At 36.1% G+C, this 18,270-nt stretch overlaps 1 protein-coding gene across 1 annotated transcript in view; it reads right to left on the bottom strand.

Moving 5' to 3' along the window:
- The window catches only part of KIAA0825, a gene marked incomplete at both ends in the record, with an annotated part of 215,425 nt that overhangs the window by 110,987 nt on the left and 86,168 nt on the right, over window positions 1-18,270 (bottom strand). Inside the window, 6 exons of the mRNA XM_082497577.1 lie at window positions 1,522-1,616; window positions 5,665-5,814; window positions 10,051-10,207; window positions 14,134-14,542; window positions 16,258-16,491; window positions 18,030-18,218. Coding sequence (XP_082353703.1) covers window positions 1,522-1,616; window positions 5,665-5,814; window positions 10,051-10,207; window positions 14,134-14,542; window positions 16,258-16,491; window positions 18,030-18,218 — 1,234 coding nt within the window. The remainder of the gene's footprint in view (window positions 1-1,521; window positions 1,617-5,664; window positions 5,815-10,050; window positions 10,208-14,133; window positions 14,543-16,257; window positions 16,492-18,029; window positions 18,219-18,270) is intronic.

Genomic DNA, 18,270 nt, shown 5'->3' with positions numbered 1-18,270 from the left:
AATTAGGAAGGATGACAACAATTAGGGCACTTTATAATACAAAAAGAAAAAAAGATGCAACAATAGATGATATGACAAAGGCGTGAAATACAGAGGACAGAGAAAGCGTTTACATGACTTCTTTCTAAACTCTGTAAAGAGATCAAAAGAAAAATGCAATGTGTTTCAAGATATCAGAGAAGATGAAATGTCCACAGAAAATGTTCCCTCTGCAGATCACAGCAGTCCTCTCTGCTCCCTTTGGCTCATATTGATGACATCAACATGAAGGGAAGTTCAAGAACCAGCTTGAGTCTAAGACTTTTTACTAGAATCTCCTTTAAAAGGGCAAACTACTTCATTTTTAATGAAGGACAAGTGTTAGCAATCAGCAGGAGAACTATCAAAGAAAAAAAAAATTAGTACCGAATTGTCTCAGCTATTTAACACAAAAATGACTATTGGTACAGACCAAAAAGTCCATGAAGCCCTGTATTCCGTCTGCTAGTGGGTAACAGAGGACATCAAGAAGAGAACTGAATGGCACATTTTTGCCAGCATCAATTTTTGTGCAATTGCATTAAAATTTAGGAAAATAACAATTTGGGTGGGGAAAGAATTAATTGCAGCAAAGTTAAGAAAGAAGACAAGAAATAGACTTTACAAATATTTTCTATATGAAATGAAGGAAGAATTAAATGTTTAAGACTGCTAGGGATAAACTGAGAGAATTGAATAAAACCCATAAAAACATTTTTGACATGCAAATTCACACACTTTTGAAATTGTCACTTCAGTTTCTAAATAGAAAAACAGTTCAGTTTAAAAGATGAATGATATGACCGTATTAGATGTCATCAGGATTCAGAATTAAGAAGTGAATGTAAAACCTCTTAGTTTGCAACATGTAAGTTTTCTAGTTTTCACAAGGATATAAATGGCAAATATTTTAGAAAAATGCCGACTTTTTTTTACCTACAATTTTCTGAATTCAACAAATTGCTATTTCTGAATTTAACAAGTATCAATTCTGCATTAAATATTTCTGCTTATCAATTAAGCAGTTAAATTTTACAAGTAAACCAGTGTTAAAATATTAAAGTAAGTTCCATTACTTAAAAACTATTCAGAAAACATTTTCTATTTCTAGCTATACTTGTCATACCCCCAACTGAATTTAAGATTCACTGCAACTTGAGTAAACAGCCCTTAAATTCTGTGCTATACAGCTGAAAACTCCCTGAGCAGTATAGGTTTGCAAAAGGTACTAATTTCTTTTTAAGCACTATTTAAAGGTAATATCAACATACATTCAGGTCTCATACAGAAAGAACATATTGGGTTCCTCAAAATAGGAACTGAAAACCACCCTCGTATGAACCAAATACACTAGACAGTATGCAGCTCCATTTTAAAATTGCATATTTAAAAATAAACATATAATTTACTTTATAAATTTCACCAGTAAAATCCTTGTGTATTGACTATTACAAAGTAAAAAAGACAACAGGGAAGTGCAATTATTTGCCAAAATCCCATTACCTGTGTGCCAGCAGCACCCTGAAGGTCATCTGATTCAGTCCCAAATAACTTGGCAGCAAGTTTGACCAATCCCAGTTCCATTCAGTAATGGTTGACTGTTGATACATGGCAAGAAGCTATTGTTAGTTATTAATCAGTGTTAATATGATCAGTAAATTAAAGCTCCAGCTGTGACATACTAACCAAGAAGGAGGGGGGTCCAGAACAAGGACTTAGACAGATGATATCAATCATGTCCACAGAAAGAGGTTTTTATTCCAATAAGGCAGCAATTAATTTATAAATCCATTTGGGGACGTAGCCGTTATTTATAAAAAGATAAATCAATTTTTTGAACCGTTATTCTTCCAACTGTTAATGGCTTTCTGCCCAACCATTTTGTCTAAGAGCTTGACTCTTTGTCTGAGAAGCAAAATAATTGGCAACTTTTTATGTAACAGCAATTTACATTTTCTGCTGTCAGCAAAAAGTTTGTCATGAAAAACTTGGTGTAGCTGGAATTCAAGATGTAACCTGTATCATAATTACAGTGATGGTTTACTTGTCTATTGTTTTGTACGGCAGTCCAGTCACCAGATGGTTATTATAAACAGCCGTAAGTCTAGACAATATGAACAAATATAACTCCATATTGTTTATTTAATAAATAAAAGGAATCCACAATAATGGTGAGCAGATAAAAGACCACACGCAACATGCTTATGTTTACAAAACAGTAACTCCTGCTGCATAATATTAATTTTCATTGTCAGTAATGGTCAAGGAGCGACTACAATTCAAGATCCTTGGGAGGAAATAATTTAAACATTATTGTTGTAACACCAAAATACACTGAGTAGTTTAAAAAAAAGGACGATGCAAGTCAAAACAATGGAAATAAACTTAAATAAGAAGAGTAAAGTGTATCTTGCAGTGCATCGTTTTCTCCTTACAGACGGCACTGGGATGGCAGAATCAGTGGAATCCCTCCCCTTCCATCCATCTTTATTTTATTACCTTCCTTCTTTTAATTTAATTTTCTCCCCAACCCGTGGTATGGGTTATTGGTATCATCTTTGGTACGCACTTAAAACTAATGTAGAAAAAGAAAGGTGAAATACAGAGTAAGAAAAGGAGACAAGGGTAGCTAAAGAAAGAATAATATAGTGTGAAAGTGGAATGTGAATGGAGAATGAACAGTGAACATCTGATAAACAAGAAATAAGGCAAAAAGTGAACTGAGAGAACAGTGGGAGTAGAAGAACACAGGGGAGAAAACAGGCAACTGTTCTACATTCAACACCGAATTAAAAATAGACAAAGAAATATGAAGGAAGTGCTTGTAAAATCAAGAGGGATAAAAAGGAGAAGCTAAACAGCCAGTAGCAATAGTCATAAAAACAAATAGGAAAACTTATAAGTATACCACTTAAAAATTCAGTCCACCAGACTGAGCAGTTCTGTGAAAAAATAAAGGATCTGTTTGAAAAAAGCCACTTCAGGAAAGGAAAGCCATTTCTTTGTAGTGTTTTTCTTCGTTGATATTGTTGAGGAGTGGCACAGCCTAGACTTAATCTTATTAGACAATAGAGGAGCAGCAGCACTGGCAGAGATTGAGGTGTCAGGACAAATTGATAAAATCAAGAGCAACAAGTTACTAGGACCAGATGGTGATTATTCAAGATTTTTACAGGAATGTAAGAACGAAGTGGCTGAATTGTTAACAGAAATGACACACTTCCCAGAGTCAGCTACTGAACTAGGGGGTTGGAAGGTAAGAAATTAACATATCGTTAATAAAAATGCTTGAGTTGATCTCAAAATAGCAGTTCAGAGGCCTTTGTTTCAGAAGCAGTAAAATTTGTGGAAATTATGATTAAGTATCTTGCTAATTTTGACCCGATGGGGACAAATTAGCAAAACTTCAGAAGAGAAAAGTCAACCACCCTAATGTACCGAAAGTTTTACATACACCAACAAACAATACATGGAATGTTTACTACAGATTATCTTTCAGAAAGCTTTTGAAATAATTTATTTCAAGAAATCTTCTACTGAGGAAGCTAAGAGCATGTCTACACTGCGTAGTGGAGACAGGGTCTCGTCTTATTATATATAATATTATTACAATATGTTATGCAGTGTAGAGCAACACAACCATTCTCTGTTTAGAGCTGAACCAGCTCTCTGGACTCAAAAGCAGTATTGCCATGCCTGTTCCCATCGGCCCTTCTGGGAGAAAGGTTTTAAAAAGCAATACGTCATTAACTTATTGACAAAATAAGTTGTGAAGCCAGTAGCTTGTTGGGACTTAGACCGTGTAAAAGGATAAAATGTTACGGCATGTATTAAAAACACATCTAGTTACAACAGATTTAAAGAAAATCAAGAAATTAATCATGGATTATAAAATGCTAAGCTCGATGGCAGCTGTCAACCAGTACGAAATAAATTTAAGAAGAAATATACCCTTTGAGAGGAAGAATTGTCCCTCGCCAGTGCTCTGGCAGCTTCTAGAGGAGCTGGCACTTGTCTTCACAGGAAACCAGACACCGAGCTATGCTGACCACTAAATTATAAATAGACCGTCCCACACCACTAAATAAATGTGCAGCTTTATGGTAAAGGGAACTAATTTATTTAATAACATTATTAAGCTCAGGAATAAGTCTGTCATTGTCAACAACCGGGTTGGCACATGGTACTTTAAGGTCCATGATCCACTCCTTTTCTCTTTTAATTTTAAGATACTTTTCCATATTCAGGTAACGGACTTTATGCCAAAAGTTTACAAAATCCAATGCAATTTAATGTGAACTATCCCTTGTCATCTGTTGATTAATAGAGCACTGCAAACCTGTCATGTAGCAGAAGAATTCTGCCCTGAGTTGTCACTACTTGAAGGTCTTATTCTACCACACTATTAATGAATGGGGAATTGAGGCATGGTAAACTATTTTATGCATTTCAAATTGGAGTAAGTGAATCTGTAGCCCCTTAAATTCTATCAATTTAAGATAAACATAAAGGGACTAGGGGAAGAAAAAAAGATGCTTCCAAAGCATGTTCCCCTAGAGTGAGAACACTTGTGAAATTGGTATTAATCTCCCTTTTTGGGATATTAACACTTTTATTGCAACCTGACAATGACTAAGCATTCATTAAGCAAGTAAGTAAAAAAATCCCAAACAAAAAACCAAAACCAGATCTATTTTAACAGCAATACAACTGATGAAGTAGTCCAAAATGCTCAAAACTGATAAAGGAGATTACAGTATTTAAAAGCAGAGCTCTACTGAAAAAGGATGTTTTTCTACCACAAGTCTGTAAAGCAGATTTCATGCCACTGCCATACCATTTCTTTTTAAATTTTTGAAATTGAGGGGTACAACCAAAACTGTAGATGATGGATTAGAACGACTTGAGAAAGCGACGGTGTAAGATTTTTTTAAGTGTCCAACTGCTATCAGAAGCTACATATCATTATGTGTGTAATTAATTGGTCAGGTGGCGACCTGGCAGAGGTTTTGGCAACTACATCTATTTTCTTTAACTGTTAACATTATCAGGAAACTGATTTCTGTAAGTAAATTATAATCCTTTACATATCAGTAACACGGCTTAATGAAAAACAGAGAAATGGATGCTTTCATTTTTTGTGTGTGTGTGTTTTTTCTCCTGCTTATTCTCACTGTTCTGTTAAATCTCTGTATCTCCAAAGCATCCTTTACTCTACTGTTTAACATTTCTGTGAAAGACTCATCAGTAAGATTCTAAATGTGCACTTGGAGTTTTGCCATGATTTTTCAGAGGACTAAGACTAGCCCTAAGTACCGTGACACAGATGTAATAAATGTCATTGCTACTAATGGGCTTTCCTTCACTATACTGAACTAACACAGAAAGTCTAAGTAAATGCAAATTGCTCTTACATGAAATAATTCTGATAAAAGAAAAGGACAATAATGGCTTTTTGAACATCATGCTATTGTAGAGGGTGCCCTCATTAGATTCCTGAGTAATAATATTCCTTTGCACTTCATCAAATGTGAACGCATGTAATTAATTCCGTTTTCATAATTTTAGTCTCTGTCATTATCATGATCATAATAGGATCGACAAGTAGAAATTATACTACAACTAAGGCTTCTGATTTTCACGAACCTGATTGAACACTTTTGCACAAGACTGCCTGTGCATCTGGAGAGGGTTGAAGACAGGCTGCTCTTCTCTGCCCTTCAGTGTCAAAGGCAGGTATTGGCTCCAGGTGGCACCTTCAGAATTCTCACAAGACAGCTGCTCATTCAAATACTCCTTTCAGAAGAAAAAAAAAAAAACAAACAACACAAAACAGTATATGGCACCTAGCCTTCTGAGTGAAATTTGCCTAAATTTCAAGCATAACTTTACAGCTTGCTTGACAGAAGTTCCTTATATTAAAGGAGGGAATAAGTAGCCTCTTCCAAAGTAGAAGCCTTGTTAAGAAAAACTCCATTTTACCACAAACAATAAATAACCTCCATGAACATCAGTCCAATGGAAACAAACCAGAATATTCTGAACTATTGTTTTGAAATGGTTATCAAATTACGTGTACCAGTTCTCATTTAACATATATGTTAGGTATACGTGGAAGTGAAAAACAAATGATTTCCATGAGCTGTTCTTAAGTAAGATGGCAATTATATTATTTATTTGACCTGATAACTTATACACGAATATTTAAAGTTATTCTTTGGACAGCACTAAAGAGTTACTACATGACCATAAATTAATTGTTTGATGAAGATGTTCAAATCAGCTTTTTAAACACAGGAAATAAATATTCTCCAACTCTTCAAAAGTATTTTTAATTGTTTAAGCATTCAAAGACCAGAAGTCATTTATGATTTACATGGCAATTTTAGAAACTATACTCTTGACAGATGCATGATTATTTTGGCCACAGTCTTTTCTGTTTTCACGTCTTAAACTACTATGTAAATAAATCATCATTGCATGCCAATAAAGTGTTTTGATTAAATAGAACGATTTTACGAAGAGCTAGATAATGAAACACTTACAGATCTATTTGCTGGAAGGACTACTGTGATTAAACAGTTTATTGTTATTAAAATGAAGTCCATCATGATAGGATTGCCATAACATTGAGCGAGTACTCAAGGTGAGTCTTCATTAAGACGGGTGGATGCAAATGCTCCTCTTACTTTGCAGTACTACTGAGATGATAAAAATGTTCAGGCGCAGGTGAGGGAACATATGAACTACCTGCCAAGGCACCCTCTGCTCCTCAGTGGGTCTTTCTAAAAGAATAATTCCATCATCGGCTTAAACCGATCCAACTGCGGTCTGGCCCGAAAGGCGCGAGCTCCCTCCCAATCCACATAGAGTGCGGCTGTTTCTCCCTTGTGTTGGCACTAGCATATGTTGTGAAATCAGCCAGAAAAAAGAAAGGTTTCAGCCAGATAAACAAGCCACACGATTTCTAGTACTAGTACAAAGGGGGGCCTAGGAGCGGGAAAGCGCGAGGGCAAGAGAAAGAGCAGGACTGTCTCTCTCTGCTGCTTGCAGCCCGTTGTCAGGACTGCCTAAGACAATCACGAAATCACCTAAGTGTATTTTTAAATAAAAAAAGTCAGAGCTTTTTTGGTTTAAGACAACAGCATAACCCAGCTGTGAAAATACACTCTACGTCTCGTACCTGTATTTTCTCAGCCTACCAAAATGTCAGGGTTATTTTTTCCCATTCATTCACATCTTCACGCCATAACAAAGATTTTAGTCGCGGTGAAGTGGGTTATTTAAAAGCTCCTTCTACACCTTTACCAGTTTTTCATAAATGTACTGCCTTCCACGCACACATTTTCTCAAAACCTGTGGACAGCTCTAAAGCAACCCAGCCCTCTGGGTGTCGCCGAGCAGGAGCAGATTCTGCTGGATTTTCAGTAGATATTGGGAATCGCTCTCCATGCTTTCTAGGGTTTGAGCATTTCGAGTCGTGCACAGCTCACCTCCCAGTATAGGCGTTTTTCTCTCTTTGGAACATTGTGGATTGATGTTCACCCAAAGAGGCTTATCCAAACCTTAAATGCGTTACTTTTAGGGCTCCTTTAGTATAGTTCATATTGTAGACCATGAATACGTGAAAATAGAAATGAAATCATGTCCGTAAACATGTGAGCTATATCCTCACTATCATTGACTGGGCATAAAACCAAGTAGACAGAATATTATTGAGCCTGAAAACTCAGGAGAGTTGGTTTCTCTTTGGTAGCCATTAGTCAAAAATGCTTTTTAAATTTCTTTTTTTTTTTATGAATACATGAAGGACTGTAGGCTGTTTTGAGTTCTGCAGTATCTATTATAGATCTTTATAATATCATAGCTCTATTTCCAAATACAGCTTCCAAGAATCTATATCCCTTTTCCCCCACTTTTCTAAGGAAAATTATTGAGAGCAACAATTTTCTGTCTCATCATTTTATTCTGTGTTCACACACGATTATTAAGCAGCATAGCATTAAAGATCTCCAAATTAATTTTAAGAATACGATCCCTTGATAGTCCAAGGAGTCTCCAAACAAAAGGATGGACCTTTGAACAGATAATCAAGTCTATTTCTCGGTAGTCAGGCACATTAAACATAATCTAAGTTATGAAAAATAATACTGAAAAGTGCATTATCATAATACCATGCTAAGCATTAAAATGTTTTGTAATGGTTTCAAAGGCAATTTGAAGTAACACAGTTAAATACTTCTGTGAGTCAAGCTGGTCAGGATTTTTTTTGTTCTTTTTTTTTTTTTTAAAAAACAAGACAGTTTTTTCCACTGAGAAATGTTCTATATTTAACAAAGCTCTTACTAACTGCAGAAATTCAAGGAGAGACACCTGGGATGTGGAAAGTCAGGCTAAAGTCCCTCTTCCACCTAATTCTCTCAGCCTCTTACCTCCTATTGGAGCTGCTCCACTTTGTATAAATAACCAAATACCCACAGGAGCTGGATCTTGGATCAGGGTCTCCATAACCCAATATGGGCATTCTACCCCTTCAGCTAGCGTATGATTCTATTTTTGACCCTAGGAGTTGCAGAACGGATTTTTTACAGCGATTTCTACAAGGCGAAACAACTCCAACAGGGGAAAAGGACGGAGTTCCATGCTGGTAGCTAACAGTCTAGCGATTTGGGGAGTTAGTTTGGAGGTGGGAGATGCAGACTCAGTTCCCTGGTCCAAACCAGGCAGAATAAGGATTTGAGCCTGCGCATCCCATCCCCTAGGTGACTGCCCTAGCTACGGGATTATACGCTATTTTCAGAGGTCTTGCTCATCATCTTTTCCTCACTCCGTTACACTTAGAGTAATCCTGAACGTGCTCCAGGTGAAAAGGTTTTGTTTGAACTGCATTACAGTAATAATTTTCACTTCACTTCCCAAACCGTTTAATTGTTTGAGATGAAACTTGAAAAGATTCTGTATTATATTAATATTAGGTTGCCATCTCCGCATACATGCTTACGTTGCTTCTAAAGCTTCCAAACGCAGATGCATAAAGGTTGCTTTTAAGCCTATACTTAGGAACTACACAGTTGATCTGATTTTCAGAAGCGCAGTGCCAGTACCGAGCTGCTCCCTATTGCCTTCACACAGACATAGCCGCCTCATCGGGGTTTTTCTGCTATCAAAATTTTTTAAAAGAAAAATCTTGGCCTGTGCCTGTATTTGCATTATTTTGCATTTTATTATAAACACTTCTGTACACTTGCAATAATCTTAACAGCACCTGCTTATGCATTCAAGGAATAGTAATTTAGCAATTAAAGGTAATAAACAGAACTTTCTTAATTAAGCTGTGTAGATCTGTGTTATCATACAATTTAAGCAAACCTGTGTTTATTTCAATGTACAAAATCAGAATGATTTTGGTAACTTGGGGCAATTTAGTACAGCCTTAGAAATAATGAGATAATTCTTTTACATCGACCAAATTTCATGTGCAGCAAACAAGCCTGAATTTGTTTACTGTAATTTTGAAAACACTTTAACTGAACGGTTATCTAGATTAAGTAAGGTTTTCACGTGGATGTATTTACTTCCTCAGTACAGCCATAGGGTTTGTTTGTTTTTTAAATCAGGAGCACTGATTTACCATATTTAATTTCACTTCCTGTAACAGTCAATTTTTCAATAGACTTGCTGATTTTTTTAGGTTTTTTTTTTTTTTTTCCCTCCCTCTCACCTTTTTTTGTTTTTTACTGTGTTCAAACTCCTAAAATGTATCTACGGTCTACAATATGAAGTCGAAGGAAGTTTATGAGCCATACTACTGTTTAAGTATATAAATAAAATCTATATTGTTTCCCATAAAGTAATCTTTTCTGTACAAATCCAGAAAAGCCTAAACTGAATGGATTCTATTACAATACAATATAGGATTTCATATTGACTTTAAGAAGCATTATCACCTCCTTGACTAACCCTTAGCTGCCAGCAGACGCTGCCTCAGGCCAGTACACACCTAATTGCTCGGTAAAAAGGCCGTTTCCCTACCTCATTGAGCCGGATGATGTGATAAATTTGCCTCAGGTACTCGCTGCCACCTGGTTTGTGGCAGATATCCAGGACCATCATGTTTATTTTCTGCTCAGTGAGTCCAAGTGCAACACCTCCTTCCTCTAACACTGCACCTTCTACTGTGACTGAGGCACTAGAATATAGAAAAGATACAAATATTCTTGAGTTAAATTTCTGAAAATCAAAATATTACTGTGAAGTCAGCTACAACTACATGTTAAAAAAACTTAAAAACGTTTGGCTTACACAAACCAAATGCTGCTGCATATACATCTCATAAGCCTTTATACAAACACATAATAAATGCTAAATAACATTTTTTATTCTACAAGTTTTTAAATTATTTCAGTCTGAAAGGTGAAAACATAAAACATTCTTTCCTGTAAGGACATACAAGCAGCAAATATTTTTTTATTTTCTTTTCCGCTGGAGAAGTATCTTTGCTACTAGAAATGGCATTTGCATTCGATCTTTTGTACATTTTTCTTCGCCTGTCGCTGCACATATTAAAGCCTAATTAACATGTCAGAAAGGTAGCCATTACTCTAAGTATAGGTTAGAACTTTTAAATTGAAGTCTTTTTCTTCCCACTGGTATGGTGGTAACCATTTCAAATGTACCTATTTGCCACTTGTTGCACTTTTTGCCCTGTACTGTTCCTCGTTTTTCTTCTTAAAAGAAATTGTGTGAAGCTGCTACGAAAAAACCTGAAGGTCACAGGTCCGAATGGCTTGGAAAGTGTGCGTTCAAAACTCTGACCACTGTCAGACTGCTCTCCCTGCATACAAACACAGGTTACCAGCTCTGTCCTTGCTCAGCGTTATACATTGATAAAGTATTAAGGAAAAAAAAAGTACTAAACCTAATTAATTTTCCTCAAATAGATATACGTTGGCACCTTGACACAGACGCGTCAAGAACTTGAAAGACCACAGAATACATTATCCCTTCTACAGTCATCACTGGATTAATTTAAAATATACTAAAGAAGTATTCTGAATTTTAAAAAACCAAACAACACAGCAGAATATTTTAATTTTTTAGAGGTAAAACCAAAGAAAACCCAAAATACGCTGGTACAGTCAGCTGTAAGTTGCAGTTTACTGTGGAAAGTGTGCCATGATTACAAAGTCAGTTCTGCTGAAAGCTGCTGTTTGACCTGCAGGCTCACTGCAACGCTCCACAGCTGCTGGACATTACAGCTGATATTGCTTCCACATGCAGCTTCAGAACGTCCTACAGGGCGAACAGTTTCGAAATATAAACTATAATTTTGTTCTCTGCTGAATGGAAGTAAGCGATACTCTGTTATTATGGTGTGTTTTAGAGCAAAAGCTTCAAAGAAATTGATCTTCAAAATTAAAGCACGCTTACGGCTGATCTTTCGATGCCATATATAGATGCAACCTGAATTTCTTGTCAAACTTCTTAGCGGCTGACAGTGAAAAAGTTGAGGACCTCTGACAAAGGAGTGTATCAGTGTCAGCGCCCAAATTGTATCCTTTCCTGTCCGTCACTGTGCAGGTGAAGCAGATGATTGGATTCTGTCAGTGCTATGATTAATGAGTTCCTCTCTGGATTTGGGACTGCCTATCAATCATGTCATTAGGAAGAATGTGCCCTGAAAGAGGCAGACCTCAGCCAAGGAATAACTGCATTCATCTTAATCTGTATATGCACCCAGCCAGCCAAGTCAGGGTCACCATGATGAAAAACAATAATCTTCAACTCGACAAATTACTTTGCAAAGACAGACATTTCTTTTCTTCTCGGGACGCGTGTTCTTCAGAATCTAACGTGACTGTTTACAGCTCTGGTGCTACCATAAAGTGAAGGTTATTTTAATGAATAGTAACGCTTTCAGGCAGTACACAAGACAGGCAATGCATATAGCTGCCACTTTCTGAACCTTTCACTGAAGATATATATAGATATATAGATATATATATATATATTTTTTTTTTTTTAATCTTCCTAAAAAGACTAAGTTAAACTTGCATGCCACAATGGAAGAACCTATATAATATTGAGACTTTTTTTCTATGTAGCTAGCAGTCCTGATAACAACGACCTAACACAAAATCAAGCAAGATTCTTGCTTATAAAAATCCAGTGCACTTCAAAGATGTTTCCACAACTATGTAGGCGAATCCCAAATAAATTTTAGAAATTTATGAGTGTTATTTTCTTCCACACACTGTATCTATTCAAAAGTCTATAAAAATTTATAAATATAAATATATAAATGCACGTGCATAGTTGCCCACAAAATCCTTTATGAAAAGCTTATACAGAACATAATTTTACACAAACTTAGATTTTCAGATAATCATTCCTATTTCAAACAAATCACATAAACATCACAAGCCTCCTCTTGAAAGATCTCCTTTTAGTTTAGTGATTATGTGACCGTTACTTAGTTTAATTGATATTTGAATTTCAGCTTTAATATATTAGTTTTATAATTTGCATTTATAATAATATTTTATCTCTATATGGCATATGTCAGCTATTTATTAACTAGATTATTTTTCTCCCAGAAACTGACTCGTGATATTTGAATATAAAAAGGAAAAATAACATTTATGTTAGATTGCCATTGCAGGAATCTCACTGAAGTCAGGGGAATTAGTATTATAACTGCCTCATATAACTACTCATTTGGAGAGCAGGTAGTGCATACTTCAGTTTCTTAAACCTAAAATTAGGAGCCCTAGTCACAAACTATTTCTCACGTTGCTTGACACTGTACAGATACAGAAAACAGTCTCCCACACTCATTTACCAGTCAGATACCTGATGATAATCAAGTACTTTTGTGGTATGTTAGAAAAGAAAACAGAGTAGTATATCGATTTAAAATTCTCATCTTCAGGAGAAGTGCAAATACCAAAATTTCAGTTCCTAGAGTTTATCCACAGGATTGTCTTACCCTGCACTTCTATTATGTAAGAAACACCTATTCTCTCAGTGACATTAGAATTTGTATTATGGAACCATTCCGTTAAGTATCAATTTACACATTATCATTATGGGTTTTTCATTCTATGACTCTTTCAGTCACTGGCATCTGGCTTCAATCTTTTAATCACTGGATTAGAGCTTGTAAATTAGTATTAAATGGAAATGTAAGGATTACAAAGGTCAATGTCAATGAGCATTCGTGCGACACTATTACTGCTTAGTGCTACTCACGTTAACGGACTACTTGTAGAAACGTGATACCGTCCCTCAAAGCACTGCATGGAAGTCTGTTCACTGCTATCAGTGGTTCGGACCTACAACCACTATATCCTTTGTTTATGTGGACAATTACTGTCAGGACAGCAACAACAGCAACCTTCAAGAACGCTCATTAAGAAAAGGCAATTGTACTTTCAGTTGTCAACAATTTAATTCAGTAAGTCATGTAACTCCAACAAATCTAAGATCGGACAGCTGACGAATGCTATTTTTACTGAGTGGACTAGAAACATATTCACATGTACACAACCCCTTGAAAAATCATTACAAGGATTTAAAACACTCGGACCTTAATGTCAGATCTGCAGGGAAGGTTGGTATTTCCTCAGAAAGGCACAGCAGGGTACCCTCCTTCTCTGGTTTTGATATATCCTACTTGCCCTCAGGGTTTGTTATGTTTTAAAATGAAGTACGCTACTTTTTAATCACAGATGAACACAGAAAGCTTTTCATAGTCCCTCTTAATTTAATCACCGTAGCAAAATTAATTTATAAATATATTGCAGTGCCTTCTAGTCAGCGTACCTCTCTACATTCTAAAAGATACGCCAACTAAATTGTCCACATTTTTGGATCATCATGAAAATATGAAATCTCTAAGTACTACGAAGATGCTGTTCCGATGAAACAACCACGGTTTGCTGTTTCAATGATGCAATTAGGTTGTAAAAACATACTATAAAGCCATCAATATTAAGAACTAATCCATTTCATGTAAGATTTATTTTTTAAAAATTGAACAATAGCCATAAACATGACAATAATCCAGTAAAATAAAGAACAAACAACAGCATTTGAAAAACACTATGTTCTTACCAGTCTGTGCTCAATTTCCTAGCCTTCAGCAACTGGCTTTCAATCCAGTTTGGTCTTTGCTGTTCAATGCTTTGTATAACCTTCTGGGTCACTTGCTTAGGACCACTTTTCAGTTTTCCCATAATACTTTCCAGGCACACACGAACTAAACTGAGTTTTTCTTTGCTCCATCTGTCAAGCGTTGCACCTGTTAAAAGTTCTGCAGTATTTCCATCCTCAAATATCCGACATATAATTACAATCAAGTTCCAGACAAGCAGACCAGCTTTCTTCAATTCAGCAAAGTTTCTTGACATTTTTCTCTCAGCCAGAAAAAAGAAGTACTTAATTGGGGGAGGCAAACATGCAATCACTGTAGGTAACTTGCTGATTACAATAGATACTGCCTGAGCTGCAAGCCTTGTGAAGCCTTGAAAAAAGAAAGAAAAGAAGATATGATTAACATTAACATTCTAGTTCTATCACAGCATGCTTCTGAATGTTGTATGATAATTTCTAACTTTCTTTTTGTGCTGAAAATGGGTAAAAAGCTTAAGTACTCAACACTGCAGCTCGACTTCTATTGTACTTCCTCTACATAAATCCCCTGAAATCTAAACAATAACATGAATTAAAAACAGAGAACCTAGAAGATTTGGAATTCAGACGGACTCTTTTAACAATTAGTCCTGCTGTGCACAGTTATTACAGAATAAATGAAAAAGACAACACCCTGGTATTCTGAATGGTAAAAAAGTTGTCCTCAAAATTGCAGTGTAATATTCTTTCAACTTCACGAGTGGAGCATTGCACTATGTGCACATAGTGGGATATTACGCACATTCATAATATTTAGTTTTCTATCAATTTTTTTCTATGTTCAAACCTACAAAACTTCAGTTTATCAACTTTCATATAAGCGCGCACACTATATAGCATTGCATTTTAAACATTAGAGATATGAAAAGTAGCTACAGAAGTAACTACAGAGAATATGCTGCTCAAAACCCAAGACATATCTAAAATAAAAAAATATACTCAAGGTGACCCACAATACAGAGCTGAGTCAAGATTTAAACCAAACCAAACCAAAACCCAAGAAAACCAGGAAAACCCCTGACTCATTGCACTTGTATTCTCAACGTGTTTAAAGAAAAAAAAGAAAAAAGAAAAGCCAGATATGTTCTAGGTGTTACATAGCCAATTTAATTTGTCACTGTCTGAGCCTCACTTCTCAGCTAGCATGTGAGTTCAGGTTTGGGGATAGCCTACAACAGCCATACAAGTTCTAGATTAAACTGAGATAGCAGTGAGACCACACCGCTGCACAGATGTGCCTCCAGATGCTGAAGAGAAGATACACGGGAAGAAAGAACGGATCGATGCTCTGGCTTGCCCACCGTCTGCATATTCAAGACTTCAAGTCCAGAACACACTACAGTGATACTACTGTATCGAATATAATCAAGCAATATTTTGGTGGCAATAAATTTATGGTGAAACGTTCCCAAAAGTTAGCTTTTTGACATAAGTTGTCTTTATGCACAGTAGGCTATGAATGTATACACTGGAAATCACTTTACATCTAATCACCTTCAAAAGATCTCCTATTACTTATTTCTCTTTGTTTTCAGTAACTATTTCAACAACCAAGCAGGAGCATATTCCATAAAAGTTTCAGTGCTATTCAAACATAAATTGCTGTTTTGTAAAGTTGGCATGAATAAGTCATTTCAGTCAACACCGTGTATCAAAATTTAAACAGTTCTGACCGAAAAGATCACTAAGAGACGAACTGGTTACAACCATTAAGACAAGAGCATAGATGTTATGCTTTACTCTGCCTTGAAGCCCACCTCACTACTGCCAGATGCTAAAAATGTTTTCAGTACTATTATTATCAGTACTACAATATTGATTATTTTGAAAACCTTGTTTGTGTATGCATGGCTGTAAGTGTCAAGAAAGAATAATTGGATTTTAATGCTACGTACTTTACAAACAACACAGGATGTTTGGAAATTGTTTTCTTCATTGTCAGACTACAACACTCACAAACTCCAACAGTTCAATTTTTAGATGTACTCATTAACAGGGTAACAAGCTCTTATGACAAATTCATAAAACAGTATAAATTTCACCCACATTTCCCAGATTCTTTTCTCTTCATTTCCCGAGGAGTGTAATTCCATTCCTTTGGAACCGTTTTCAGTAAACTTTCAGGAACTATTTGCTTGTGCTGGTACGTTCCGTAGTTTTCTGTTGCTTCCCATGAATGCATCAAAGAAATTATCTGCTTCACTATACCCTTGACTGAATTAATCAAAGTCAACTTCAAGCATCTGATAACCTCTGGCTCCGACTCACCACAACTGGAAACTTCAGAAGGAAGAATTATTAAATATTCAGTAAGTGTAGTCACTTGTGTAAATCTTTTTCAGAAAGAAGTGTTTCAGAATTCTTATGGAAAGAAAAGCAACAACATTATGATGCATAATAACTTACACCTATTGGTCTGTTACAAATTAAAGAAAGAGTATAAAGCAAAGCAATATAGCATCTTTTAACATCTTAATACAGTACTGACGAAACATACAATTTAATTTATTTCCTTCATCCTCATTTCTCCATCAATATATTTCTAAAAATTTAATTTAAGATGACTGATGTCTTCCTTTTTACATGGAATATATTTAATTACTTGTTAGACATCAGTGAGGCAAATGGATATACTTTTTTTTTTCTGCTTTCTTGTCTTGGTAGTATTAATGAAGTCGCGCTTATTAAATACCCAAACTGTCATCCTAGAGAACAGCAAAGGAAGAAAAGATACTTTGGAAACACAAATGCATACAAATAATAGTCATCAACAGAGACAGCATGTTATCAGAGATTGCATGTTGAGAATAGGCCATCCTAAATACAGTTATTGACATTACAACAAGCATCAATCTTCTCCACATTCTTAATACCACCAAGAATCGCATTTCCTCCCTGGCCGTGGAGCAGCAGTTGTCAGGCAGAGCGCTGCAGGACGTATCAGAGATGTCTTTTGACACGTTAGATCCTTTGCTCATAATTTTGCTTGTCTGTACTTTTTGCTGATATAAGTTTTAGTCTCTGCATGGCCTTTCTGGAAGCTTCCACATAACATTGCTGTATTTTTCTTCCTCTTACACCTTAGACTTCTAGTTTTTTGCAATCCCATCTTTCTCTGAGGAATACCAGAGCACTTTTACCACCAGTGTTTTCTACTTTGTGGTATTTGTAATTCCGTTTCCCCTCTTACATTCTCCCATTTTCTTCCGTTCTTTTCTTTTAAGCTTTCCTGCATTTTAGCCATCGTTTGCAAGATCACCCTTCTAAACTTCACCTCTCTTTCCTGGTTGAATACTGCTTTTCCTCGGGGGCAGCGTTAGTTGCTGTAATTGTGAGGGCGGCTTTCCCTCTCCGTGGAAAATCAGGAGCCTCTCTGCCTGTTGACAGCACAGTCTCTATGCCCGTCAGACTATGTCTCCCTCAACAGGAGTCCTTCCTTTTCTTTTTCCCCTCTGCTTGAGTTGTTTCTTATTTTTAAACCGTGGCAAAGGTCTGGAGCTATTAAATGCAGAGAGACAAAGTACCTGTATTGGCAGAGAACTACAGGACGTATCTGCTGCCAGAGTGCTGGTAAGACAGACACTTAAGGAAATCAAGCTGCTGGCCAACCACACCGCTCTGCAACCTCCGCTTTCTTCAAAATTTTCACCACTCCTACCATGACCTGATGGCTCAAAACATTTCAATTATACTATAATTTTGAAGTAAACTACCATAATTTCATCTGATTTATTAAGGTAAAAATAATACGCGCTACATGTCTGAAAACTGACAAGGTTTAAAATCAGATTTTAAATACTTATTAATAAATTAAATACCTGTCATATTGTATAAGCAATTCCACAACTGCTCTTTTTCCATGTAGGTCTCAAAAGCAATGCCAAGAGATTTGGGTGATAAAGTGCAGTAAGACAATACTGTGAAGATTGTTTCAATCAGAGTAGGCTGTTTGTTATTTATCTGGTCTAAGAGGGAACTTTGTTCATCACGATTCACTACTTCATTTCCTTCAAAATAAACAAAAACATGGTTACAATAATTTCCAAGTATTTCAAGTCC

The sequence above is a fragment of the Vanellus vanellus genome (assembly GCF_965231255.1).
Source record: "Vanellus vanellus genome assembly, chromosome: Z".
Lineage (NCBI taxonomy): Eukaryota > Metazoa > Chordata > Aves > Charadriiformes > Charadriidae > Vanellus > Vanellus vanellus.
This window is presented reverse-complemented; position numbering and strand designations above follow the sequence as displayed.